Source organism: Chamaea fasciata, unplaced genomic scaffold (genome assembly GCF_029207755.1).
Source record: "Chamaea fasciata isolate MVZ Bird 193981 ecotype frontalis unplaced genomic scaffold, bChaFas1.0.hap1 SCAF_2, whole genome shotgun sequence".
Classification (NCBI taxonomy): Eukaryota; Metazoa; Chordata; class Aves; order Passeriformes; family Sylviidae; genus Chamaea; species Chamaea fasciata.
The window spans coordinates 92841152-92867003 of record NW_027094087.1 but is presented as its reverse complement, the minus strand read 5'-3'; the positions used below and the strand labels follow the sequence as shown (position 1 = coordinate 92867003).

The 25852-nt window shown below is 40.3% G+C and overlaps 1 protein-coding gene across 1 annotated transcript; it reads left to right on the top strand.

Moving 5' to 3' along the window:
• The first annotated feature begins 3465 nt into the window (after positions 1–3465).
• Positions 3466–24572, top strand: MXRA5 (matrix remodeling associated 5). Its single transcript, XM_066176779.1, has 7 exons — positions 3466–3799; positions 5997–6212; positions 8501–8630; positions 8945–9335; positions 11938–16893; positions 17528–18428; positions 19968–24572. The coding sequence occupies exons 1-7, from the start codon at positions 3624–3626 to the stop codon at positions 21877–21879; spliced, it is 8682 nt and encodes a 2893-aa protein (XP_066032876.1). The 5' UTR covers positions 3466–3623; the 3' UTR covers positions 21880–24572.
• The last annotated feature ends 1280 nt before the right edge of the window (positions 24573–25852 follow it).

Below are 25852 nucleotides of genomic sequence, written 5' to 3'. Positions count from 1 at the left end.
ATCTACTCTCCCTCAGCTTAAAGCCACTAAGAGCAGCTTAACCACGGGGAAAAAAACCAAACCAAAACAAAAAAATAAAAACAACCCCAAGGAGGAAAACCTGAAGGCAAGGAGGAGAGAAGTTGTCTGAAGAAAGGTATAGAGAAGAGCCCTTGCAAAAGGCAGCAGCATACTGGCATTGCAGCTGCAAAGAGAGGAAGAGATAGCTGGCTCCTAGAAAACCCAAAACTTCATTTCTTAGAGAGAAGTCATGCTACAATAGTTTGCCAAATCCCTTTTTTGATGTTGGCTCTTACTGGAGGTAGAAGGTAACTTCTCAGCCTGTGAGCTAACTGATCACAAGGAGAGTGGTAGTGATGGAATTTTCCCTCAAACACTGCCAATCTGAACAAAGTGAAGGCATTTCACAATTAGTGAAGTTCAGTGAAAATAAAAAAGACAGCTCTCTCTAATAATACCCTTTCTCAAACCTTCATGTTTGACTTACCCTTAGCTGCCTCCCAGTCCTGTCAAAAGCCTGTCATTTGCTGCCACCTACAACAAACAGGATGTTGTTCATGTGAACAGCCTTTTACCTTCAGACTAACTTTCAGAAATGACTGTATCAGAAACTCACTTCATGCTCCATACAGTTCAAGTATTTCTACTTGGTTTCCCTTGTTCCTTTGAAATATTTTCCTACCACTTTGTAAATCCTGTGTAAACAGCAGGTACCACAGCTGAAATGGCAAATATCAGTGACATGGATGATTTCCTTCACCATTTATTTTCCCTATCTGTCCCTATACACAGTGAAAAAACTTGAAACAGTTTGTAAAGATGTTTTCGAACCATTTACTGCACCAGATGCCAGACAACCTAGCATCAGAGAAATTATAATGCTGCAGCAGCTGTGTATCTGGATTTCAGTAAATGCCTCCTCTTGAAATCTAGCTGAAACCTCAAAGTAAAAAAATAAAATAAATACAGGGCTGTCCAAGCATATGTAGCATCTACAAGTTCTGTATCACGGACAATATTTACTGCTAACTCCCTAACTGTAAGTACTACACATCAATTTAAAAAATCCTATCCTTAATACTTTTCATTTCCATAATTTCCATTTTAAAAAATTGTAAAACTTTGCAATAAACATATATATTAGACCCGGATGGGCTTTGTTGTCAAAGTAGTGTGGTTTTACCCTGTGAACTGTTGATGCATTTATTGTTAATTCAGAGTTGACATAACAATATAGGTTGGTATTGGCTTTGCTTGGCTGAAAAAAAAATATTCTGAAGATAGTCAATACCATGTTAGTGGTGTTATTTCTAAATGTCTGCAATATTTTATTTTTGCATTTAAATAAGTGTAACTTATATGGTTCTGTGTTTTAAATTTGTGACCAAATCAGTGTGGAAAACACAAGGATGCTTTATCTTACTGCTGCTGTGGTGTTTGGGTGTTTTCTGCTTCTCACACTGTCCCTGAGAGAGCAGGCTGGGAATGCACAAGGAGATGGTAGGGGATGCAGCTGGGACTGCTCCTTGCATCAGACCCCAACTGATCCAAGGGATATCCACCATATGGTGCCATGTTCAGCATACAAAGCTGGGGTAGGAAGGCAAAAGGGAGGATGTTTAAAGTTACAGCATTTGCCTTCATTTTTGTGCATGATGAAGCCCAGCTTTCCTGGCGGTGGCAGAACACCTATCTGTTTATGGGGAGTAGTGAATGAATTCCTTGTTTTGCTTCTTTTGTGCTTCACCTATCAAATTGTATTTATCTCAACCCATGATTTTTCAAACTTTTTCCCTTCCAATGCCCTCCCCCATATCAAAGTGGGTTAAGAAGAGGCTGTGTGGAGCTAAGTTGCCCATCACAACACAAAAAAAGGTTCTGCAGCTAAAAGCATGGATAATAAGCTTTCTTTTGAAAGTGAAATTTTACTAATGCATATGGAAGATACGAGTTTTCCAGATTCTGACAACAGCTTATTGCTAACAGTTGAAGAGGTTTCCCCACCAATCCTTTTGATAATCACACCTCTCACAGGTTTCAAAGTAAAAAATGGTTAATCCATTAGGATTCTGATTATTTCTATTAGTTGGGTGATGATCCACTTGCCACAACTTTACAGCCTTGAACATGATGCCATTCACTATATTTACTTACCTTGGAGATGGAATTTCAAAGTTCCATACCAAAATTCGGGCATTCTTAGGACTCAAGATGAATCTATGCTCATTTCTGCAACTCATTGGTGCTTTGAAAGACTGAGTTCTTTGGCTTTTTAGAACAGATGAGAGAAACTGCCACATTGCCTATCTAGGGAACAGATAACTGTGCATATCCAGAAACCACACAGTGGAACCAATTAGACACTAGTGCATGGTCTTCTGAATCACACATTTATCACTGGACTAGAGATAGGCTTACTTTTGTGTATTGAAAAAAAATTGCTAATACTGGAGAGAAACTGAGAAGAGGGATGCCAATGATTTAATGACTTTAAACTAAAGTCTGCCTCTCTGGTGGATTTTAAAGGTAAAAGGCAATTAATGACCAGGTCTACATTCAGTCTGGTTAATTACTGGTTCCTGTCTTTTCTCTATTGTTGTAATTTCCTCTGAATTTCAGTTCTGAGATTTTCTGTTCACGCGCATCAGTTTGAGTGTCTGTCCTTGAGTTTGATTGCAGAGACCAAGTTCCCACTTACAGACAGGATACCAGCCTCTACAGCAGAATTATGCCAGTATGAAGTACGAGGATTAATGTCTTGTACAAGACAAAGTTTTGTGTTGTGAAGGGAGATCTATATCAAAGAACTAGAATCCTTAAGGCTGGAAAAGATCTCAAAATCATCGAGTCCAACCATTAACCCTGCACTGCCAAGTCCACTACTAAACCATATCACTATGGGAAGAGAAAGAAACCCGAACTAGTGGGTCCAGTTTAGGGAGTGTGTGCTGAACTCCTGTATATACGCGTGTGTGAGCGCACAAGATGCGTAGCTACACATCTGAGTGCTTCATAAGATATGCCCAGGTCCCACAGACAAACTCCGTACGCTTCAGGTCCCGAACCCAGGCGAAACGGCAACTGCGGGGAGCCCCGTCCCCCAGCTCCGGAGCCCATCTTACCCACCCCCGCCCCTGGCGCGGGCCCGCCCGCAGCCGCCCCCTGCCCGGAGGGGCCGCCCACCCGGCAAGAGGAGCCGCTGCGCTGCGCCCTCCCCCTGCACAGCGCCCGGCGCGGGGAGAAGGGCGAAGCGCGGCGCCCCGGCACCCGCATCCCTCGTCCCCATGCAGCGGCGGGCGGCGGGACGCTGCCGCCGCGGGGAGAGCTGCGCGCCCAGGCAGCCCGTCCGGCGGCGCGGAGCCGCCCGCATCGCCTGCCCGACCGCTGGCCCACGGAGGTCCCGCTGCGCCCGGAGCGACGCGCTGGGCTCCCGCCGGGGCTGACGGCTTGGCGGCGTCCCGACTTTCGGCGGGATCGTGCGGTACCCGGAGAAGGGGAGCGCTCGGAGACAATAGTAGTCAATACAAACGAGCACCCGGAGGTGCCTGCCCGGCTGCCCCGCATCGCTTATGCTTGTTCGGGGGGACCCAGCCGCGGCGGCGGATCCCGCAGGATGACGGGCGATGAGGAATCTTAAATCGGCGTCGAGGCGCGCCACGGCAGGCAGCGATGAGCCTCGGCAAACCGGTGCCGGAGGGGAGGCCGGAGTCCAGGTGACCGCCGGCCCCGCGCCGCCGGCCGCCCGCAGCCCGCGGGAGCATCGGGCAGCGCCTGCTGAGAGCGCCTCGCCCGCCCGCAGGTAAGGAGCAGCGCACGGCCACCGCTGCCGAAGCGCGGACGGGTGTGGGAAGGGTTGGGTTTTGGGGTTCCACCGCAGGACTGTGCGGGAACGGGGAGGCGGGCGGGCTGCGCGCCTGCCTGGCTGGCGGCCGTCGGGCGTCCCGTCGCCGATGCCGCCGTGTGTCGGCGCCCGCCCTTACCCCGAGCGCTCCCGTCGCCCCGTCCGGCGGGGACATTCTTCCCTAATGTGAAGCATCTGTCCTCCGTTACGGCAGAAAGAAACGCTGAGGCGAGAGCGAGTACGGCTCCCCCGCAGCCCCCTCCGCCACAGCCGCCGCTGGCACTCAGCCCAGGCCGCGCAGCACCGGTCGCCTCCTCCCCCCGCCGACCTCCTCGCCAGGCGCCGGGCAGCAGCGCTGCCGCTCGGGGCCCTGCCCACGCCCGCCTCTAGGGGGCGGGACCGAAGCCCATTGGTCGATGCGCTGTGCGGGCGGTGGAGATAGCCAATGGTGATGGGGTGGCCGAGAGCGCCCCCGTGCGGCGGGGCGGCGCGGTGGGAGCTGCTCTGGCACATCCCGGTGTATCCCGGAGGAGCGGCTCCGGCCGGGCGCGGGCAGGGCCCGGCTGTGCCTCCGTCTGCCACAAGCACAGCACGGTAAGTCCCACCGTCCGGCCCTTCCCCAGCACCTCACATGTCACCGCAGTCTCCTCTTCACCTCAATGAGCATGTCCTGAAAGGGACCTCTCACAAAGGAAACGAAATGGGTAGGCTGTTTTTTAGAAGGAATTTTCATTAAAGAGAATATAAGGAAAACAGCACCTGAAGATTCTTAAACAAATTGCAAACTATTTGTCTCGTAAAGAATGCTAAGCATCTCATTAACTTGACCACGAAAATTTGGGAGAACTCTTCGTCCCAACGAACCTCTCCTTTGAACTGTAATGGTTTGCACATGGTAATCTTAGGGAAAAAATGTGCATCTTGTTTCTTGCAGACCCAAGAAAATCTGACCTCTATACTACAAGCAAATAACTAATGGAACTAATAATACCTGGTACAAATGAAAGCCTTTCTGTCATTGTCGCAGTGTTGTACAAAAGCAGGAATATTAAATTTCTGTTACTACTAGCAGGCAGTATTCTTGTATGGTGTAAATTTGAAAAGCTTTCAAATTCTTCTGCTGGTAAGAATAAGAATAAGAATGTTTTAAACTCATTTGTCCAGAGTTAGGGTGCTTAATCAGTAATAAGACATTACATATATTATTTGATTTTCAGAAATTACTAGTGCTCAAGGTCAATAACAGTTGTGTTTTCTTGTCTGTGCTTTTTTAAAAGACTCTCCATGGTTCTAGCTATGCAGACTTCGACACACAATTCCAAAAATCTGAACTTGAGTATTGGTAGAAATATTATAAACTTTTCCTCTGAGGCTGTGCCTACACTTTTAGACAAATTGTCTAGGTTTATCATTTCTGATCAGATATAATACGTGTTTGGTTTAGATTTCAATGTAAGAGTATATCCAACATCACAGAGCAATCCATGGCAAAGGATGACAAAGTTTAGATCTATGGCAAGCCGATTCTTTCTTTCACTTTCTATCTCAATCCTTTCCTGTATCTATTATCAATGAGATTCATTGAGCCACATTTTACCCTTCCAAAAGTGAATAGCCTGTCTAAAAATTGGGCAGCTAGATGAGGTGACTTTGCTAGTTTGGGACCTAATGAAGCTCAGTTGTACTATTTTAAGTTTTCTGATGAGGTACATAACTGATATTATTCATCTTCAAGTGATTATGGCTTGGTTGTTTTTTCTTCTTTCATTGACTGTAGAGGGAGCCCTGGCAATTTGCTTGAGTTAGATATGTCCCTAAATTTTTTTCTAGTTCTCCTGCAAAATGAGTACTATTCTTGGTGTACAGAATAAGCCTATAAAATTTATTACCATAGGGAGATAGCATAACTTTTTTAGAATAGATATTCAGTAGAAGTGAGTAGTGGGGGGAAAATTGACACTGAAGTAGAAATTAACATGGAATAAAGAAAATGGCTTTCCAGTTTAACTTGGCCTTTATTGTCCACAGACTTTCTAGGCAATGCAGGTAATCACTAGGTATATAAAGGGTTTAAAATAGATAAAGAGTATATAAAAGTTTTAAAAAATCATAATTTCTTCTCTCTTTTCTTCCTCCCTGCCCCTCAACAATACAGGAGGAGCCAGGCGAGAGGAGGCGACAAGATGGGGGAGCGGGTGGTGGCCAGAGCGCTGTCCGTGGTGCTGCTGCTGGGCCTGGGGCTGCCGCCAGGCACCCTGGGCTGCCCCCAGCCCTGTGCCTGTTACCTCCCCACCGAGGTCCACTGCACCTTCCGCTCCCTGGCAGCTGTGCCGGCACGGATCCCTAAACATGTGGAAAGAATCAACTTCGGGTTCGTATGGCAGCTTGGAGCAAATGGCTGTATGCTCTTAGTGCAGAAGCCTGGAGTGCTCCGTGCACGTGTGGCAAACCTGGATTTCTGTCTGTAGTCCTTAAGTAGAATTGCAGAGATGGGCACTTACCTGTCGGTAGTGCTTACCCAGCTGCTGGCATGGAGAAATTGGCTTAGCCTTTTTGTTTCAAACAAAAGTTACTCTTATTTTCAAATAAATGTTTATACCATGATGTGAGTTCTTTTTTTGGCAAATAGAACATTTAGTCTAGAGTGTATAAAAAAAGATATTTAATTAAATATGTTATGAGAGCGCTACAGACTGTGGAATTTTATACCTGATGTAAAAAAGAAGTACAGTAGGATTGAAATTCTATGATGTAACCCAGTAGCATTTTGGAGAACAATGAGATATAGCATATCTTAAATGTATACAGTGGAAAGAAATCTGATCCATTGCCTTTGGAATTGTGGTTTTGTTGCAGTTTGTTTTCAAGCAACTAAGCACAATATAAGCATGTTTTGAGAAGAGATTGCTCAGACTCCAACTCACTTTCCTCTGCCAGGATATTGTCAACTCAACATCTGTCAGATTTTGAGACAAGAAGGCAGGGACTGTTGGTGGGCTTCCTGTCACAAAAGTACAGTGTTGGGTCATTGTGTGACACCAAACGGTGCAAGAGTTTCAGTCCTCTTCTGCTTGGTGTTAGGGTTGCCCCACTACCCATGGTGAACTCACCCTGGCAACCTCAAGGCCTGTAAGCTGCAACTGATCATGCAATGACTGGCAGTAGTGACCTTGGTTGGGTTTTTATTTTTTTGATTCCTTATAGTTAAAACTTTTATCCACCAACATTTTATCCACCAAAACCTAATTTTAGTTTCAAAATGATCTTGTGCCCAATAAAGCTATGTTAGGGAAATATGTACTCCAATCCCTAAATTGCATTTGAAAATGGAATGTAGGCTTCTAAATTACTAAGATGTTTGGGTTGTTTTTTTGGTAATGTACATTATTTGATACACTGTTAGCATAAAAGACATTTCCTCTCTAGGTGTTTCATCACTACAAATGACATTTTCTGAGTTGTGTCCTTTCCCAGGAAGAAACAGTCTTATCCGTCTGTTGTTGGACTTTCACTTTGAGAGAGTGCTTATATCATATTACTATTTATAGTATTACACAGTTAGAAGGTGACGATTATTTCTCTAATTGGAAATTATTTAAGAGAAATTTTTATTTAAAAATCTGATTTTTTTTTAAGGACTGATTTTGAAATAAGTAATTTTAATAAGATATCTGCTATAAGCTTAGTGGATCTGCAGAAGGACAAAAATATTAATACAGTGTTACAAATTTTTAGCAAATTAAGACTCTTTAGATAGATAATAGGGTCAAGATCCAAAAGTATTTTTTCCATGTTCAAATTGTTTTAATTTCATGCTCTGTCTTCCCTTGCTTTCTAAAAAATACCAATAAATTGGAAAAATCTCTTAAATTCTTAGAGGTTAGATTCTTAGAGTTCTTAGTTTTAAGACTTCATGCCTAGATTAGATAATACATTCTGTATACATCTGTAAAACGCAAATGTAGAGCTAGGCCACCAAATGTAATTCTTCCAAATTGGCAAATAAAGCCTGATTTGCTTGTCCAAAGCAAAACTGTTTTGTTTTCAAAGAGTAGATTTTTCTGTATTCCTTATCTAAGAGGAGTTTCAAGGCTCAAATGATGTAATTGGAAGGTCACTTCCTAGATCTTATGTATTTAGTTCATGTGGCCAATTACATTAAGTAATTGTAACAGTAAGTGAAACAGGATGTGACTTACTGCTTCTTGTGCTGTTTAGGAGATAACCCGTTTTTAATGTTTACTCTCCAAATCTCTATTTATTTATTTTGAAATGCTGCTTTGGCAACACTGCTGCCTTTCTAGTTTGCCAGGCTCCATAGCATCATGGTTTGGCCACAGGCCATTAACTTATTTCCATTCTATAAACTGAGCTGCATGGAAAAATACACTGACAACTATTAGAACTTAAATGCCTGTTTATTACTTTTACTCCTAATTTATGGCTAAAATGCCACAACTGAGTGAAAAGAAATCTTAATGTAAATATGAACTAAGTATGCTTGGGCCTTGTAAGAGTCTTTCAGTAACTTCTGGCCTTTTGACAATGCATTAAGGTCCCTCCAGTTTTTCCTGAAAGTTAGGTTATACTAATTTTATGTTTGCAGTCCATGACAGTCAGTGGATAAATTGTAACTGCATGTGTGATTTTTTCCCCCAGGTTTAACAGTATACAGTCTATACATGAAAACTCGTTTTCAGGACTTACAAAATTGGAATTGCTCATGATACATGGAAATGACATTCAGAATATTCCTAATGGTGCTATGAAAGATCTTGTGTCTCTACAGGTAATGCTTAGGTTTTCCTAAATTTCAAAATTAACTTCCATGACTAACAGAAAACAAAAATAAGTATTCTTTATAGTGCCTTTTTAAGATTCACATATTTCCCCCCAAAATACATTGAATATCTATTAACAGTGCCTATGTCTAACTTGATAATGCCAACCAACTACCTCTAACCAGCATATCATTATTCCGTGGTGCAAAAGATTTGAATGTGGGAGGAAAAAAATTGCTTGATTGCTGTTCTTTTTGGATTTAGAAAAAAAAAATAATCTCTGGTTCTTTTTTGTTTTGTTTTGTTTTGTTTTCTTGTTTAGGTTTTCAAAATTAGTTACAATAAATTGAAAGCCATAACTGGCCAAACTCTCCAAGGACTTTCAAGCTTAATGAGACTGCACATGGACCACAACAGAATTGAGTTTATTCATCCAAATGCTTTTAATGGTTTAACCTCTCTAAGACTTGTCCACCTGGAAGGAAATTTGCTCCAGCAGCTTCACCCCAACACCTTTTCAACATTTATGTTCCTTGATTATTTCAAATTGTCAACAGTAAGACATCTCTACCTATCTGAAAATGCTCTTAGGACCTTGCCTTCAGGGATGTTTCAAGGCATGCCACTGCTGGAAAATCTTTACCTTCATGGAAATCCATGGGCCTGTGACTGCAGCTTGAAGTGGCTCCTTGAATGGAATGAAGTTTTTGGAGGTAGGAGCATAAGCTACCAGTGTTTATTGAACTCATAATGCTGAAATTTTTCCTGTTCTGTACGTTGATGGTTTTTGTTATTTCCTGAATATTATTACCTACATGATGTCTGTGTGCAGTATTAAATTCTGTTACTTTTCAATAAATGTGTATTTTAAAAACACTGCAAAAAGAAAGCAGTTTCGTTTCATTAGATAAAAATATGTATTTAACAGCAAAGAAATAAGCCATTACATTTGGGGTGATGGGAGTGGTAGTGAAGTTTGTAACTGGAAAGGAGTTATAATCTTTTACTGCATTTGCTTGCACGGCAGTACACCTTTGGCTAAGAGCTGCCAATTGTCCTCAGCCAACAAAGCTACTGACTATATTCCCTCACAGAAGGTGGTAACATTGGATTTGAACTTGTTTGTCTTAAGGAAGGAAGGAATTCAGGTTACCAAATTCCTGGTTAAGCCCTCTAACTTCAATTCTATTATCATTAAGGCTGTAGTATGCGTTCTTCATGTCCATCCATGTTTTTTCATTGACCACAACTTCCTTTATGATGGAGGAAATCTATTTTAAGTATTTTCAGGTACTTGAAATGTATTTATTTTCAACCATGTAATTTTGTCATAAAATAGGTTTTTGATCTTCATTCAAGCTTAGAGATGAGAATAGTATCACAATGTCTAGGCTGGAAAGCTTCTGATTGTGTGCAGAAGCAAAAAAGAGAGTTTTATAATGCCTCTGGATCAGGAATACACTAAATGAGGAAAGTTTTGAGTGTTAGTTTATAGTTTGGGCATCTCAGTTCAGCAGAGAAACTGGTGTCACACCAAAGCTACTGCTGGAATATTAAGAGGGAATAGGCATTTAATTGTAACTGAAGATGTCTCAAATAAGTGGTGGAGTCACAAGGTTCATATAATGATTTTGGAGCACATATGGTGAATGATGGTGGGTCTTGTTATCTTAGAATACATAATTCATTGTAATTTTGCACTTGACTGTAGGACAGTACTTTATAAGAATGTGTGAATGAGTAATATAAATATTCCGGGCTAAACAGATATTTGAGTCATCTGAAATACTGTATTTCACTCACTTACATTTTAATATTCTTACATTCTGTTCTTGATCCAAACTGTGTGTATGAGTAATGGGTGTACTTAAGTTTAACTGTAAGTTATGAGATATTAGCTAAACATCCCTTTCTTAGTGCAGTGTTTGGCTTGCTAGCATTTTTATTCAGTTAGGTTACCTCTTTACACTAAAACAGTAGCGACTTTTGGAGGGAGGAATAATTTATCCATGCCTTTTTCATGTATGACAGATTTTGTTTCTGTATATGACTATAATATTAACTTCTTTGGGAATTCTATCCAGAAAGAGTTATTAAGTTTCTTCAGACCAGTGTAGCCACTGCCAAGTTGATTGTGGGCCAGGTTTTCCTTATCTTGAAATATCCTGTTTGAATATGCAAGTGATAAACTGCAGATATATAGGTATAGATATGGATTTATGAATGTATGTATTCCACTTGTAACACCTTTTCAAGAAAATTGATTTTTCAGACTAACAAAGCATGTATTTTCAATTTAAATAATGGTATGAAATTTTTTTGTGCGTTTCCCTTTCTCCTGACATCTTGCCTTATAATCCACCAGTATATTGTTCATTCATTCAAAGATCCCTCATTCTTCAGGTTGATACTTAGTCCTAGAATAACTGTTACACATTTTATTTACTATATGCTTCCAAACTAAATAACTAAGGTAACATTTGATATTCAAGTGAGCAGAACAATGTAATAAGTATATGATTGTTACTTTGCTGACTACAGTCTGCATTGACAGAAGAGAGGACTCAAGACTGTAATTTCCTGGTCTAGCTTTCCCTGTCAGTTTTAGCTTTTTTTTTTTTTTTTTTTTTTTTTTTTTTTTTGTATTATTACAAAGTTTACAGTTGTTTCAGAGATGAGGAAAGAAATAGCACCTTTTTTATTATTTTTCCTGCTGACCAATAGCTTTTAAGTGCATGAACTAGTCAGCCCATTTTGTTAGCTACAGTAAAATGTTCTGTGTATACCAATTCTGTTCTTGATCAATAGAGAAAAAAAAAATAAAAGCTTCCTGGATTATTTAATGAGGAAGTCCAGCATTTCTCTGGTAAATGTTGGTTTTTTTGAAAGCTGAAAGGTCCCACTCCTCTTCACATTAGATCCACAAGTTAGGCTGTCACTGTGCAAATGCAGACTTTTTGACACAGGGTAGTTTTTTTACTGATTTAAATGTTGCCCTGTACTGTTCAGTTTCTAGGCATTTAATTCAGAGGCAGTAAATCTAAATTTCAGAAGGATGGAGTATATTCAATCCTCTCATTAAAGTCAGAAGAAATCATGGTCAGATTGAGAATTGAGTGCCCATTCAGCTGTAAAACAAAGAGGTGCCATTCTGTAAATCTTGCCTTATTTGTCATGTGACATAGTGCAATTCTCATTAAGTTTATTTCATACTTCTGAGAGTTGTCTAGCGTAAGAACAGAGTTTTTCAGCTTATTTATCTCATTTTCTCCTTTATTTTCTTTCTTCCGTTTTTTTGGGGGTTTTTTTTGGCAGGTGTTTTAAAATGCAAAAAGGACAAAGCCTATGAAGGGGGACAGCTATGTGCTAAGTGCAGCAGCCCAAAACAACTGCAGAAAGAAGATATTCAAAACTTGAAAGATATTTCCTGTAGGAAGCCTGTCATTCAGTCTTCACTCAGGCAAAATAGCAGTACTGAAGATGAGGAAGATGATGACAGTTATGAACTCCCTCTGGAAGAACTTCAGTCCTCGCTATGGAACATTGCTCTAAATATGACTGATGAGCATGGCAATATAGTCCACCTGAACTGTGAAATCAAAAAACCAACAGGTTCAACCAAAATTCAGTGGAATCAAGTCCATAATCAGGAGATAGCTATAAATGCCACAATTGTGCTGGATTTTGAATGTCCAATGAATCGAGAAAACTATGAAAAACTGTGGAAGCTTATAGCTTACTACAGTGAAGTACCTGTCAAATTAGAGAGGGAACTTATGCTTAGAAAAGAGCCTAAAATAAGCTATCGGTACAGGCAAGGCTCAGATTATGATGCTCTTTACTACACAGGTGTAAAAGCTCAAATACTGGCTGAGCCTTCCTGGGTCATGCAGCCTCTTATAAATATCCAATTAAACAGACGCCAGAGTACAGGGAAAAAAGTGGTGCTATCCTTTTTCACTGTGTTTTCTCAGACAATTCATACCAAAACTACCAGGCAGCAGAGAAACTGGGTAATGATAGAGCAAAATCAGAGCACAAGGACAACACAGATTGTGATGGAGGGGTCAGAGTGTCAGCTGAGGTGCAGTGTGAGAGCTTCTGAGAGTCCCTCCATTCAGTGGCTTTTTCCAGATGGAACTAAACTACAGGCACCTTTTAATGAGGAAGACAGTAGGTTTTCCATTCTCAGTAGTGGCCAACTAATAATCAAAGCAGTGAGTTACACTGATGGAGGTGTGTACCACTGTGTTGCCCAAGTGAGGGATGATATGGACATAATGGCTTACAGACTAGTTGTGCAGCCTGCAGCTATTCAGGTAGCTGATTCAGATGTAGTGAGAGTTGAAAAAAATGTAGGAGATCCAATAACTTTGCCATGCAATGCAGTTGCCATCCCAGACCCGCAGTTGAGCTGGATTCTTCCAAACAGTCAGGTACTCAATGATGTATCAAACTCTTCAAAAGGCTATATGCTGCCCAATGGTACTTTGCTTATTCCAAGGAGCCGTGTCACTGATAGTGGCCATTACAGATGTGTGGCTGTCAATCAGCAGGGATTAGATCAGTTTGTTGTAAGGGTCACAGTAAATAAAATGGTGTCTGACAGGTCATTTAAACGCATAAAACTAAAGAAGCGCCCAGGCTCAAAAGGTTTGTCAAAAACAAGAGGGCAGGTCATAGATGATGAAGAGGGATCAGGTACAGGAGTGGTGGAGGAGTTCCCACAAAGAAAGAACCGCCTAAAAGACTGGGAAATCCCTTTTAAACAAAAAAGTGACCAAGGGCCAGAGGCTCAAATTAAAAAGGGGAAGAAGGGTAGAAGGAAAATGAAAATCTGGAAAAGTACTGAAGAAACCCAAGACAGCAATGTTGCAGAAGGCCGGAGAGTATTTGAATCTCGAAGGAGAATTAATGTGGCAAGCAAACAGATTAATCCACAGCATTGGGCTGACATTTTGGCAAAGGTCCGTGGGAAGAATCTTCCTAGAACAACAACAGCTACAACCATCTCTGTTACAACTTCACTGCCATCAGTCATGCAGGAAACTACTCCTGCACCTTACCCCTTAGCCAGCCCTCCACCTTCAGAGACAGGAGCTGATGTGGTGGATTCCTCTGCTGATGCATCACCTGTGGGTGAAGATGAGCAATTCTCCGTCACTGTATCACAGAACATGGAAGTGTTTTCAGTCCAATCTGAATCTGAACTCTTCTCCAACAGGGCTTTACAAACACCTGCAAATATAGACACTGTAGAAATTGCTTTATCAGGTCCATATTTGACTCCTGTCTCTGCAACTCCACAACCACAAGGGGAGCAGCATCTTGATGTCAGGACAGATGATTCAGTTGCCCTTACTGAAGAACCTCTAGCCAAACAAATTGTGACAAACTTTCCTAATGTTCCGAGCAGTTTATTCACGGTGCAAAGTGTAGATAAAACTGTATCTTCTATATCTGAAGAAAATTCTGCTTTTGCTGAGCTACCACTTGATGCTACTCTCCTTGCTGAGTCTCAGACTGTGGATCTTCATAGCACCTTGGAGACAAGCTTGAAATTTAATGTCGGCCCAATTAGAGTTGACACCATAACTTTGGCACCTTCTCAGTTTGATGAGATCATCCCATCAGATTCTGTAGGCACTACTACTGTTCCTCCACCTACTTTTCCGTTTGTTAGAGAAATGGGCAATGATGCAAGAAAGCAGCACAAAAAAATATCCACAAGTCATACAAAAACAGCAGACTTAAGTAACAGTTTTCCAGCTGTCACACCAATCAGGGTTCAGAGCAGAGAAGAACCTGAAACTCACAGGAATACAGTGACTCAAGAAAGCATGCCCAGCAGTTACACAGACAATTCTCAGACAGAGGAACACAGAAACCTCGCTATTCCAAAACAAGGTCCCATATTCATTTTGCATAGTGCTTATGCTCCTCATGAAACTGCAGAGGGGTTAGAAACGGCTTCTTCCATCAGTAGATTGACTTCTGTTGCCACTACAACAACTCCATATAGAAAGACCACCCCTTCACTTATTACTCAGCATGGTAGAAAAAGGCCTTATGGCAGAAGGAGGAGGCCAAACAGAATCCGACAAAGACCAAAGCCTTTGCCTCGTGTTGTTTCAACCACAGAGGCAATACCTATAATTCCAAGGACATCTGAAATTGACGCTGTTACCAAAACGTCTTCTCCAACTCTTGAAAGTCCTGGTCTTAAAAACATCAAAACACAGGCTAGGAAAGAGGAGCATATGGAATCCACTCCTTCATTAATTCCTGATTCAGGTGTCACAGAGAAAATTACAAAAATCAGAGATGTGATCACAACTTTCTCTTTTAGGCCTACTACTTCTCCACCTGAAGGTAAACATGTGACACACCCTACCAGCCCTGAAACCTTGGAACTTCCAGTGACTGCACCCATCACAATTTTATCATCATATGCTGTACATAACATGCTTCCCACAAAAGAGTCAAGTGTACCTTTGAAACCAGAGGCAAGTGAAGTGCCAGCATACCACACATTAGACAATGTCTATGCGGAGAACACGAAAGCAGATTCTAAAACTGTGGATCATAAGGCAGAACAATCAAGGACAACAACTATTCCTGCATATAGGAACAGCTCAATACTGTCAATAAAACCAAAATCTCAAGAAGAGCCCAACCTATTTGACGTAGAAGTTGTGGTTAATGAAACAACTGCTGGAACATTCCAGCTGGCATATCCCACTATGAGTGACTTAAGTATTCCTGTTGGCACAGTCGAAGTTTTTAAGGACCTCTCAGTTTCAAAGGAGCCATGGAAGCCCAAAGTGTCTATAGAAACACCAGCAAAAGCTGAGCCACCTCAGCAGTATGAGATATCTACTTTTTCCTCCTCTTTCAGCACTGCAGAAACTCAGACTTCTCCAGTTAAAGAGACAAAGAAATATGTTACTTCTCAGGCTGGGACAGAACCATCTTCCTTGGATAGAGAGGAATCTATGTTACATGTGTTTCATCATTCTCAGACAACTGAAAAGCCTCTTATTATATCCACTGCTTTTATTCCATTTATAAAACTTGTCACTCTTCCCCCTTCCATTTCAAGCACTTCACATCCTTCTCTTCATTATACCACCAAGGAGAGTAATGCCTTCAATCAAGAAAGATTCCCAGAAGCAAAACAAGTTGGAGCAGGTGGTGACAATATAGTGATGACCTCAAAACAGAATGTTCACCCTACTTCTTCCTCAAACGAAAACAGGATTAACATGCAGTCAAAAGAGACGCAATTCAAAGAGTTGTACAGTAGCAAGTCAAACAACAGTTTACTGCTAAATCCAAATCTTCCCCATCCACCTGCTGGAATGATACCAAACATCAACCAAAGACTACCTGTTGTGCCTCCAAAGCACATTCCAGTAAGAGGCACAGTGAAGCTTCCTGTAACACAGGGCCCACTTCGCTATTTTACAGCACATCAGCCTCTCCACTACACAAACAAACCAGAGATAACAGCGTATGCAGCACATACCATCCAGGACAGAAAACCTTTTGCTTCCCAGAGAGAAACAACTACCCCAACACAAGCCTCTCCATTTAACAAAGCAAATCTATTAATCGAAAGCAAGTTCAGTAATCAGGGTCAGAACAGATACAATATTAATTCAAGATTTTTTGGAAATAACCATCTTCCAGATAACAGAGGCACAGCAGGGAGACTACCAAGTCAAGTGATCCCCTATTACTCCGGTTCCAGACTACCATTCCTTTTCAACAGAACAAGGATATTCCCTCACTTAAATATACATCCTAAACCAGATGTTCCTAGTCAGCTAGTGCCAAAGGACACAAATGAGAAGAAGGTTGCTCAGGTCTTACCTACTGGGATTACAGTGCAGAAAGCTACAGCTGTTCCAGTGCTTCCAATGCCACATGCCACAACAACCACATCACCACCACTGATTTTAAAGATTACCCCTCCAGCCTTGTTCTCTCAGCGCACAAAACCACAAATAACCACTACAGTTCATCCTTTCAAAAGTGTCCATCATCGTCATCAAAAATTTCCGTCTGTTCCTTACATGGGAGGCATTATGCCGCACAATTCTACTCTAATTCAATCTTCCACTAATTTTAGGGTACATGGAGAAAGACCTAAAATTATCACAAAAGCATCTCAGAGCATATCCATCCTTGCTGAAACCGATGCTTTTATCCCTTGTGATGCAGCTGGGGAGCCCAAGCCTTTTATTACTTGGACAAAAATCTCTACAGGTAAGACAGAGAAAAACGTGTTCTTCCACACACTTAGTAGGGATATTGCACAGAGATACAGCATGATCACAGTAGTAGTTCAAAAAACTGAAAAATACTTCTGTTCACTTAATAATCATTGTAGTGAAAATGATTGATTGCAACTAATCATTAAAAGGAATAGTAGATTTGCAGTGTTTCTTGTAATAAAAAAAATCTACCATTTAATGAGTTCATTTCTGAAGAGTAATTTTTGGCCATGAAAAGCAGCCAGCTCTACCTATTCATAGCAGTTAGAATTTATTATGGTGGCAATACTTGTGAGTATGGGTTTATTAACCTTGCTACCGTAAATATTGATATGTGTGTCATCTCCATATGCTAAAGGAACAGAAAAGTTACAGAAATATTTAATAGGGATCCTAAAACATAAGGCCTTCTAAAATTTCCACACTGTCCACGTTTTCAAGCTAGTCGTTAGTTCTGCAATAGAAACAAAGACTAATTTGAGCAATGGAGAATGTCAGAAGATGTCATATGAGCCCTCTGAAGTTGTAATTGGTGTTGACTAAACCTAAAATCTCATTTAACACTTCTTTATGCAATAATGTACATTTTAAACCCTTTGACTTTTTCTTTCCTCTCACCTTCACAGGAGCTCTAATGACAGCCAACAGCAAGTTACAAAGGTTTGAAGTCTGGAAAAATGGTACTCTCCTTATCCGAAATGCTCAGCTTCAGGATCGTGGACAGTATTTATGCACAGCTCAGAACCTGCATGGTGTAGATAAAATGATTGTTGTGCTCACAGTTGTAGCCCACCAGCCCAAAATTTTACTTTCCCGCTATCGAGATGTCACGGTCTACTTTGGAGAGACCATAGCAATGGAATGTCAGGCTAGTGGGACTCCAAGCCCACTTATTTCATGGATTTTCCCAGACAGGAAGATTTTGCAGACAGTCACAACCACAGAAAGCCGAATAATGCTTCATGAAAATCGAACTTTGTCTATCAAGCAAGCCACTTTTTCAGACCGAGGAGTTTACAAATGTGTAGCAAGCAATGCTGCAGGAGCTGACAGCATTGCAGTGAGGCTGCACATTGCAGCTTTACCCCCCATCATCCAGCAGGACAAACAAGAGAACATTTCCTTGCCTCTTGGTAGCAGTATTAACATCCACTGCACTGCCAAAGCAGCACCTTCTCCCAATATCCGCTGGGTGGTCTTTGATGGCACACAAATCCGACCTTCTCAGTTTGTCAATGGGAATTTATTTGTTTTTCCCAATGGGACTCTTTACATACGCAACGTCTCCCCCAAGGACAGTGGGAGCTACGAGTGCATTGCTGCTAACATGGTGGGAGCTGCCAGGAGAACAGTACAACTCCATGTGAAGAAGTATGCATCTAATGCCAAGATCACTGGGAGCTCTCCTCAGAGGACAGATGTGACATATGGTGGCATCCTGCATTTGGACTGCAGTGCTTCTGGTGATCCTTGGCCTCGGATATTATGGAGGTTGCCTTCCAAAAGGATGATTGATTCACTTCACAGGTAAGTTACTATTTGGGTTGTTGCAGGTAAATTGCAGTTTAAATGAACTTTGAGAAAAGCCTACTCCCATATGTACAAGTTTCATTCCTGACTCCTGTGGGTTTTGAATGATCCACCCAATCCTTAAGAAAGAATTTGAAATTATATCAAAAGATAGTCAAGTTATATCTTAGCATAATTTTCTTGAAAGCAGTACTAGTCTTGAAAAGTTAGCTTCAAGATTTTAGCATAAGCTGCCACTATTTGTCTTTTACAGCCACTTGTAAACATAGTAAAAACTCCAGATATACAGCTTCTATACTGCTTGTTCCAATGTGCTTAGTCTGAATAGTATTGCACAGGTGCTTGCTTTTCCCCAGGAGAAAAGGAATCATTGAATTTTATCTCTTAGGCAAATCATTACACACAGTAAATACAGGGTAAATAAGTCAATTTATAATTACTTAAATACAATCATTTAATGTCATGTATAAATTAATGTTACCACACAATAATGTCTGTGCAAACCTGGTTGCATATAAATACCTAAAACAATACGTTCTCCAATGTTTGCAAGTAAAATACCACTTCTACAAACCTACAATAATTGTTCCAACACTTGGCTGAAAACAAATTTCTGTGCTATAAATTATTCATAGCTCACCTTTGAGAAGTATAAACAGACGAGAAATGCACTGTAATTAAAATGCGTAATTGGGCACAACTTTCTTCACAGCTGAACATAGTCGTAACTTTTTATACTGACAAAAAATATATTTAAGTAACATGTAGATAGCACAAAATCCAGATTGCATTTTATGCCTTATAGTGGTAGCAAAAAAAATACTGTATTTCTTTTTCATTTTCCTTCATGATCTTTATGTGGGCTGCTTTTCACATATTGGAGATCTTTTTTTGGGGAGAAAATTGTGGCTACTGAGGAAGTTGGTTTGGACCACAATACACCGATTCGACAGTGAAGTAGAGAGGACTCTTGAGTATGCTTTTTATAGCATACTGGAAACTTTCTTTTCCTTATTTCAAAACTTAGTAATATTTTGCTTCATTGAAACTCTTCTAAAGGTTTAATATTTATACCCAAAGCCAGGGGAAGTTTCTCATCTTTGTTCTTAGCTGAAGACCCAGGTACCAGACTCCATTATGGTCCATGTAGTTTTGTGTGGATTATATCATTCAAAGATTTCATATTTCAATGTTATAGAATAATTTACATGTAGTCAGAAGAGTCAAAACCACCATAATTTGGTATTTAGTGGATGTTTAATGGTCAAAACCAGCATTAAGCTCATTAAACACAACAGAATTGCTTCGTTACAAGTGAGTAGAATTATTTTTTTCTATTTGCTTCTTGGTGGTGAATATCCTGGAAATTTCTGACCATCTAATTATTTAACAATATCAATTTTCCTCTCCTATCCTTTTTTTTTTTTTTGTTTAATACTGTTGAGTTGTTATTCCCCCCTATAGATTTCTCTCAGTAGTTAATACCTAAGATGTGATTTTGTAGCTCATGTTAGATTCTTTTTTCTTTCCTTACAGCACTTCAGAGACTAGAATCAAAGTATTCAGCAACGGGACTTTGATTGTTCATTCAGTTACAGACAAAGATGCAGGAGACTATCTGTGTGTGGCCCGCAATAAGATAGGGGATGACTATGTGGTCCTCAAAGTGAATGTGATGATGAAACCAGCAAAAATAGAACATAAGAATGAGAATAACCACAAGGTCAAGTATGGAGGGGACCTGAAAGTTGACTGTGTAGCCACAGGTCTGCCAAACCCAGAGATCTCCTGGGGTCTTCCAGATGGCAGCATGATCAATACCTTCATGCAGTCGGATGACAGTGGCAGCCGGACAAAGCGATACGTGGTCTTCGATAACGGAACGCTGTACTTCAATGATGTTGGACTGAGAGAGGAAGGGGACTACACCTGCTATGCTGAAAACCAGATTGGGAAGGATGAAATGAAAGTGCGGGTCAAAGTGGTGGCAGAGCCTGCAACCATCAGGAACAAGACATACATCACTATTAATGTACCTTACGGTGATGTTGTCACAGTAGCATGTGAAGCCAAAGGAGAACCCACTCCCAAAGTGACCTGGCTTTCCCCAACCAACAGGCCTATTCCTGCCCTATCTGACAAATACCAGATATACAGAGATGGCACCCTCCTCATCCAAAAGACCCAAAGGTCTGACAGTGGTAACTATACTTGTGTAGCACGGAACAGTGCTGGAGAAGATCGGAGGATCGTTTGGATCCATGTTGATGTTCAGCCTCCCAGAATCAATGGTCATCTCAGTGCAATAACATCTGTGAGGGAGACAGCCACCAGAGACAGCCGAAAACTCATGGACTGCAAAGCTGAGGGCATCCCTGCTCCGCGTGTCCTATGGGCCTTTCCAGAAGGAGTAATTTTGCCAGCTCCCTACTATGGGAACAGGATCACTGTGCATCGCAATGGCACGTTGGATATCAGAGGAGTGCGGCCGACAGACGCCGTGCAGCTCGTATGCATTGCGCGGAATGAGGGCGGGGAAGCCAGACTGCTTGTGCAGCTCCTCATCACAGACCATGTGGAGAAACCCTCCTTCAGAGACCCTGTCAGTGAAAGGATCACTGCCATTGCTGGGCACAGCATCAATCTGAACTGCTCAGTCCAGGGGAACCCCAAACCCAGCACAAGCTGGATCCTTCCCAATGGCTCTGAGGTGCTAAGTGGCAGTCGCCTGCACAGGTTTTACCATAAGAGGGATGGGATCTTACACATCAGCAGCTTATCTGCTGGGGATGCTGGGACTTACCGCTGTACAGCCAGAAACCCAGGAGGTTATGTGGAACGAGTAGTCTTCCTGAAGGTGGGACTCAGGCCAGAAATTAGCAACCAGTACAACAACCTGGTGAGCATCATCAATGGAGAAACTCTGCACCTTCATTGCATCACCCAGGCCAACCACCGGGCGCAGATCTCCTGGACACTGCCCAATGGTATGGTTATGGATGCCCCCCAGGCTGTGGGTCGCTTTTCACTGATGGAGAATGGCTCATTGACAGTGCGTGAGGCTTCTGTGTTTGACAGGGGCACTTACCTGTGCAAAGTCTCCACAGAGTATGGCACTTCTGTGATGACTGTGCCTGTCATTGTGATTGCCTACCCTCCTCGGATCACCAGTGAGCCAGCACCTGTCATTTATGCCAGACTTGGAAATTCAGTTAAACTGAACTGCATGGCCATTGGGATTCCTAAAGCAGAAATAACATGGGAGCTTCCAGATAAATCACATCTGACAACAGGAGCTCAATCCCGTCTGTATGGAAACAAATTCCTCCATCCTCAGGGGTCATTAGTCATCCAGCAGTCCACTCAAAGGGATGCGGGCTTCTACAAATGCACTGCTAAAAATATACTAGGCAGTGATTCCAAAACAACCTACATACACATATTCTAACATTAAAACAAGTGCCTTTGACTGGATACTCGTGTTCAAGTCACTGCCAAACGAGTGCAATGAGGAACGTACTGCTTGCAACAATGGCTAAGGAGAGGGGGAAAAAAAAAAGGAAATAATTTGCATTTCTTTTGTACTCAATATGGTAGTAAGTCTGGAACTGAGAAGACTAACATGTTGAAAAAGGTTTTCAGATTGTTAAGACAGTGTAATGTTTTTTCATGCTATCCAATAGCATCTGAGACCTAAAGTACTCAATTGACAATAGTCCAAAGCTATTTCTTGTTCTAACAAGCACCTTAAAAGTACCAAAGAAGTATTAACTGTTAATAAGTGAGCTGCAGTGATAGAAGTACTTTAGTAAAACATAATTTTTTTTAATACCCTGCAGTGCCTTTACATAATCTAGGCTTATAGAATATGATTATTAACCTTTCTGTTCATGCTTCAATCAGCTCTTCAAAATCAAAGACTAAATTAGCAAATAAGAGTGATCTATTTTAATAAAAATACATGCAGAGATTAGCTACCTTAATGTATGAGCATACATTTGCCAACTACTAAGGACGCTATGGTCAATTATTCATTATATATTTTATATGTATTTTTTAATCTGACTATGAGACTGGAAAGAGTAACAATGAACTTGGTCTCATTTTATAAATTATTGGTCTTTACAAGACTCTGATACATTACAGTGTTTTATAATATTAAGGTCAATATACTGTACATTTTATAATAAAAAATATTTTCCAAAGAATGTATTCATTGGTTTTCTTTTATTTTTTTAAAAAAAGAAGGAACTCCAGAAAGTGGGGGTATGGACTTAGGTGAAAAAACCCCGAGTAATGTAGTGCTATATGTAGTTGTGTTTGAACCAATTTCTATTTGATTCATTTATACATGTTTTAGGGAAACCAAATTAGTATAATTATCTTTTTAGAAGTGATTTATTAAACGAGGTTTATGTATATTTCAGCATATATTTACAATGTCAATACTTCTTCTGCAGTCAAGGATTGTTTACTGGATAATGTGCATAATTTTATTAAGATTTATCTCTTGTGCTATAGAAATATTTGCTACAAGGTGCTGAATATGCCTGTTTCAACAAACTATAACAGTCAGAATTTTGCAAATGTTAACTTACCTTTAAACATATGGATTCTCTCAGATATTCCTGAATTCTTAAAGTTCTGCTTGTTCATAAAACTTATGCTCATGTTTTAGAATGTGGTTAGAATAAAAGCTTTATTTTTATTTTTTCAGTTGATCAAAACGTGTCAGTAACATAAAGCGTTTTGCTAATATTTACATTTTGAAAAATGTAAAGCAAAAATTTCCTCGCCCCACAAGTTTGTCCATTTTAGAAAATAGTAAGCTGTTGAAAAATGCATACTTAACATAATGGTAAACAGAACTGAGCTACTTAAAGGTATTTGATTAGAACAAGAATACAGAATTAAATGAGAAGAGCATTGCTGAAGATACAAGGGTTACAATTTAGATTATAGAATATTTTATAAAACTTCATTTTCAAAAATTCAGTGCAGGCTAAAAATCTGTAGTTTGTACAAAACTTTATTAAAGTTGTGGATATATTGCCTAATTAAATGGCACTTAATTATGTATTAGTTTCTTTTTATGGTTTAAACCCTTGGGCCCTAGATGACCAAGCAGTGCTCAAGGGGAAGCATGTCCCTAAATACCTGGCAGGTATGTAGCTGCTTGTGAGAGTAGTTAATGAAGAAAAAAAACCAGGCATTTAAGATTTTTAACTAGATGTCCCATGTGGTTCTTTCTAATCTGGCTATTTTCCTTGAATATATCAGATACGTCTTTAGATCTTTTATAGTAGTTTTCCAATTTGGAAAATGGTTACACAGTATTTAATAATAATACATCTTGTAAACGAGTCTGAAGTCAGCATTTGGCATTGCAGTAGGAGTCAAGCACTTTTAATCATTTGTCCAGCCTTCACTTAACAGTTATGTGAATTTAGAGATGTTCTTGGGTGCTGAATTATTTCTGTATATTTCTATTATATAGATTTCTTTTTATGTTAAGGTAAGAAAATAGAATCCAAACCCAAATTCAAACATTTGATCTTCTAGGATCAAAGAAAGCATCTGATCATGTTTTATTCCTCAGTCCAGAATTTTCACAGCTGCCAATGAAAGTTTTGGAGGCTAAGAAATGAAAGATTTGGCTCGATACATTTTCTTAAGTCAAAACTTCATGCTTGCAAAATTCCATTAAAGGTGGACTTAACATTTTTTTAATGTGTTGCAATTTCCATTATGTTTGCCTTTACCCCTTTTATAAAAATATATTCCCAATGAGAGACCTGTAAAATATAATTTTCTCTCAAAATAAATATAACTACAATTGAAAAACATCAAATGAATGCTTTTTACTCAAGCAGTGTTTGGCCATATGTTGTGTCTATAATACTCTTTCTCTGTTGAAATGCCAGTTATCCAGGATATCTATCTTGAGTCCCTTTTATAGAAATAAAAACTTACACAGGGAAACTAAGTCTATTCTAGGACTTACATTCTTGGGCCTGAATCTACATGTCATTCCATGTGCTGGAGCATCCATCAAATTAAGGCAGTTGTAGGACACTGAATTTAAAACATAATTTCTTCTTTTATTTCCAGGTATTTCCTGCAAGCTGTGTTAAATAAATCGATGACAAATTCACATTACATCAAGGATGCAGCATGTCATTAATTTTTTTTTCTTCAAAAGTCTTCATTCATTTTTCAGACCAAGCAGGATCCATGCATTCAAAGGCAATGTAGTTTGTTCATTTCTGCTTTGGGGAATGCTGGAAAATTAAGTGCTTGCTCATGGTTTGGGAAGGTTTCTCAGTTTTTACTTGATCAATCAAAGCAGGTTCTGGATAGTTTCAATGGAAAGGAAAACCATTCCTTGCTTTTGCTTTGTAAATGGGGAAGAAAGATTTGTTTATCTTTTATTTGGAGAAGCAGAATAACAAGATGTCTTATTACAACTGTGCAGATTGAAAATTACTGCAGTTGTAGATATATTTTTTGCAATGGCCTTTACAAAAACAGGTTCACTGTGACCATATCCAGAACACAACTAGCAACTAGTTACAAAATGGGTGTAGAAATTTAGAGCAGAAAAGGTCTCCTCATACTGGGGAGTTTATTCCATTTTTGGGGGGGGTTTCATTACATTTCTATCTTTCCTAGATTTTCCTATTAATTAGATGCACTTGTAAAAGAGAGATCTGTTTGCTAGCTTTAGTTGGGGCTTGTGATTTTTATCTACGTAATCTTGATGATAATCTATGGGGTTTTTAACCATTTAGTACATAACAGATATGGGAACATGACACATAGGTCCACTGTGACCACATCTTTCTGGTGGCAATCTCATGGAGAGATTTCTAGAAGCACTTATGTCATAGGATCTTTTTCTCATTCATATAATTTGCTTTACAAAGGCATCTCACACCACATCATTCACAGGGTTGTCCAGAGCAGAAAGAAGGAACTGCAAGGACTTTATGTTTCTTTTGCCTAGCCTGGGTTTTATTTGTCTACATGTTTACAAAAATGCATCAACAATCTTTCAATACATACCATGAAAATATCCTAAAAGCTGTACAAGCATATGTATAGCTTGTAATATAATTTCCTCTCTTTTGTTGTTTGCAAATTGACCACAGCAGGTTTTGAATGATAAAAGGCAGTGTAAAGCCTCACGGAGAACCCATTAATCACCCCTCAATCATGTTTCCCGAAAAAGATGATAAGACAGAAGCCACTGCACACAGTGGGGAAGCACATGAAGTAGACTGTGGAGGATTATTATCCTGCAGAAGAAATAGTGGTTTGTTGGAGATGTTGCGATTTCTTAATGTCTAAAGTTAAAAATTTGTTTGCCCCAAAGGTGTGTATACTTTGTGCAGCTATTTCTGTTGATCTAACAAAAGATA

Excerpts from the sequence above, each read along its gene's own strand:
- MXRA5 (XM_066176779.1), top strand. The coding sequence starts at position 3,624 with ATGAGGAATCTTAAATCGGCGTCGAGGCGCGCCACGGCAGGCAGCGAT. Across the intron at positions 6,213-8,500 it reads GTGGAAAGAATCAACTTCGG|GTTTAACAGTATACAGTCTA; the intron begins GTTCGTATGGCA and ends TTTTTCCCCCAG. Across the intron at positions 18,429-19,967 it reads ATGATTGATTCACTTCACAG|CACTTCAGAGACTAGAATCA; the intron begins GTAAGTTACTAT and ends CTTTCCTTACAG.